The sequence below is a fragment of the Athene cunicularia genome, assembly GCF_003259725.1.
Source record: "Athene cunicularia isolate RWA chromosome 21 unlocalized genomic scaffold, athCun1 chr21_part1, whole genome shotgun sequence".
Taxonomy (NCBI): Eukaryota; Metazoa; Chordata; class Aves; order Strigiformes; family Strigidae; genus Athene; species Athene cunicularia.
Window position 1 is genome coordinate 8,226,273 of NW_020799127.1, and position 3,428 is coordinate 8,229,700.

General features: G+C 52.5%; 1 protein-coding gene across 1 annotated transcript in view; it reads left to right on the forward strand.

The window, feature by feature from the left end:
- TP73 (tumor protein p73) overlaps positions 1 to 1,911 on the forward strand; it is a 23,387-nt gene extending 21,476 nt beyond the window's left edge. The window contains 3 exon segments of the mRNA XM_026862956.1: positions 54 to 192; positions 1,015 to 1,108; positions 1,816 to 1,911. Of these exon segments, the coding sequence (XP_026718757.1) occupies positions 54 to 192; positions 1,015 to 1,108; positions 1,816 to 1,911 (329 nt within the window).
- Positions 1,912 to 3,428: the final 1,517 nt, after the last annotated feature.

Here is a 3,428-nt window from a genome sequence, read left to right on the forward strand (position 1 = left end):
GTCCTCGCGCTCGGGGCGGTGTCTAACGGTTCTCTGTTGCGTTGACGCGGCGGCTCTAGGACCCGGGATGCTCAACAGTCACCCCATGCAACCCAACGGAGAAATGAACGGGGGCCACTCGTCCCAGACCATGGTCTCCGGGTCACACTGCACCCCCCCTCCGCCCTACAACCCCGACCCCAGCCTTGTCAGGTAGGGCAGGCGCCCGGCCCCGCCTCTCTCTCCTCCTCTGACGTTTCTCGCTGTTGTCCCTCGCTCTAACCTTCCATCTGTCTAGCAACTGGTCAACTGGCCACCGGTCCCAACTGAGAAATCGCTGCTCCCACAGTCACACGGACCATTCGCACCTCAGCAACCACCCGTCAGAAACTCTCGCCCTCACACAGCTCTCCCCGGGTGGCCCCTCCCTGCTGAACTCAAAACTAAAGACCCCCAAAGGAGAGTCTTCTCCCACACGCCAAGCCAGCACGTAGCTCTGAGAACTTCCCCCTTCCCCTCCCTTCCCCGCGGCGTGGCTCCGCGTGGCTGATCGCCACCAGGGACACGTTTACAGCCCTGCAGCCACTTTTTAACATTTTGGGTTTTACAAAGACCACGGACGTTTCCACGTCAAAACACCCCTGGCCCCACCCGTCGGCGCGTGGCAGAGCCCGGCCTCGGCGCCCCGGCAGGCCCCGACCTCCCTCACACTATTCCGAGTTCCTCAGCTGAAACCTCTGATGATCAGGAGAAAAAAAAATACGTAGTTTTAGGACTGAAAGTAACCCCTCGCTTCACCCTGTCAGTGGCAACAGAGGTCACGCTTGGGTCGGCAACGGCCGCAGAGAAAAAGCCCGTCGGAGCCCCCTGAGCTGCTCCCACTGCCCCCGGTGCCGAGGGGGGGCAGCCGAGCTCAGCGCAGCCCCCCACCTTCCCAGGGCCCCCCGACGCGGTTTGCAGTACAGCGACGGTTGTGAGCGCAGCTGGGATCTGTCAGAAGTTAACGCCACTTTACTGTCCACGTTTTTTCTGCAGTTTTTTAACAGGATTGGGGTGTCCAAACTGCATCGACTATTTCACCTCACAAGGGTTACAGAATATTTACCACCTGCAGAACCTATCCATAGAGGTAAATGCTTTGGGAAGATCTTTCTTACCACTTGTCTCTATCAGCTGTTGATCTGGAAAGCAAGGACAAAACTCTTTTAAAAAGGGAAAACTCCGCACCAACCCGTCACACAGAACACCCGCCCCCCCCAGACCCCTGCCTTCCACTTATCCACCCGCTCTGTCCTCCGGATTTAGCAGTATAGCTCAGGCATCAGTAGCAACCCCGACAGTCTCAATTGGTCCTTCCAGACTCAGAAACAAAAGTTCCCCAGCCCAGACCTCCGGCAGATTTTCTACCTAATGCAGAAAAACCAGCTGAGGTGCTCAGCAAAATAACCCCAAGCCCGTGGAGCCAGCGGGAACCCCCCCACTGCAGCTCAGCCAGATTTAACTCCGACCCTACCCCTTCCCTGGGTAACCTTTAAGACAAAAGAGGCTGAAATAAGCTCGGGGCCTTTGTATTAAGGGAACCCTGGAATCAACTAGCGCAGGTCAGGCAAGAGCGGGAGGAGCTGCTGGGTGGAGCATCACCCGCTGCCGCAGGCTCCTGGTGCTGAGCGAGGGCAGCGCTGAAGCAGGAGCTTCCCCAGCCCAAATAAAGCAGGGAAAAAGCAAATAACAAGATAATCTTACACCCACTGAAGCCCAGCAAGCCCTGTAAACCCCAGAGCTGGTGTTTCGGCTGAGGCAGAGCTCCTGCCCCGACCCCCTTTTGCCCCCAGGCAGGTTGTAAGTCGCCGCCCACCCGGCCGCTACGATAAAAACGCGCGACCGCGCTTTGGCGATGCAGCTGTTGGAGACACGATGATTTTTCAGTGGTAGCTGGGGCCAGTTGCGTAACCGTAGCCCGGTTTTGGACCGTTCTCTGAACTAACTCTGTGACCGTCTGTAAGCTGTCAAAGGAAACGTTTGGTACGGCCAAAACCCGCGTCAGATCGCTGAGCTGTGTGTCGGTCGGCGTTTGTGATTACTAATCGCTGCACACCCGCTGTCTTCTCCAGTTAACACCCCCTGAGTCTCTGTGTCTGGCATTAACGTGGATCTCTGGCAGCTCTCTGCTACCATGCTGCTCGTTCTGGTGCAGCCCCCCCAGTCCTGAGGGTAGCGACCTCGTTTGGTTTTACAGCCGCGGCCCTCGGCGGTGTAACAGCCCCTTCCTGCGCGACGCTGGCCCCGGGCCGGGCCGGCTCCAGCCTCCTGCTCTGGGACCGGAGGAGAAGCCGGCCCGGCTGAGGGCTCCGCGCCAGCCGAGTGGACACGAGGACACTTCACACGCTGCTCTGCAACCCGCAGCCAAAGGGGAAAGGTCCCCGCGCTCCCATTTTCACATCCGTTGGATGTGAATCTGGCCCCTAAAAAAAAGAAAAAAAAAAAAAAAGACAAGTGACTGGAAATCCTGTAGATATTCAATATATGCACAGAGCTGTAGTTTGGAAAGGCATTAACTACCGCTCTGAGGGGGAGATTTGGGTTTGGACAGTACAAAAAAACTTTCAATGGCAAAGACAGCTAAATGCTGGCCTAGATTAGGTGACAGGGTGTTAGGATGGAGCTAGATTTAGGCTGAGCTTGTTTTAGTGAAGATACAGGTTTAATGCCCACACCAGGGATATGCCAGTTATTTTTCCAGTGACTCCCTGATAATACAGCAAAAGGCAGGGATAAGGGGATGGCACAGCTGAGTACACAGTCATCCTATGCTGATTTCAACAAGATATGCTAAAAACTATATTACACACACAAATTATATCCTACTTCCAAACTTAGAACAAACAGTAAATTGAAAAGATTTCTTCATAGAGAGGAGGGGAAGATAAAAGCATTGCTGTTTCCTCTTAAAATCTTCAAGGAAATCAGAGTTCAGTGAGTCACGCACTAGAAATGAGCTCAGTGAAATTCATGTACGGAAAAATCTCAGGCAAATAATTGGTGATGATAGAATTAAAAATAGAGTCGTTAATGATAGATGCCTTTTAATGGAGCCAGAGCAATGAGATAAAGGGATCTTTTTTTGTGAGGCTTTTCCTACACAAAGAATCATAAATACATAAAAGGCAAGCAGGTTGGTAGGCTACTTCATTCACTGTCCAGTCATATACAAAGATTAATTGAAAATTGTCTTTCTTTTGCAGTCAAATACTAAACTTAGTCTTTCTAAATTCACCAGGACAATATAGAAGTGGTAGTTCCAGGTAAATGTTTGGCCCAGTATTAATTAACACAGGCTAATGACATTACAGGTTCTTCCCATGTTCTGTAAATGCGATTCTCCAGGTGTATATAATACTCATCAGGCAGTTTTACGAGTCTGAGTAGTCAGGGTAGACCTGCATGTCATC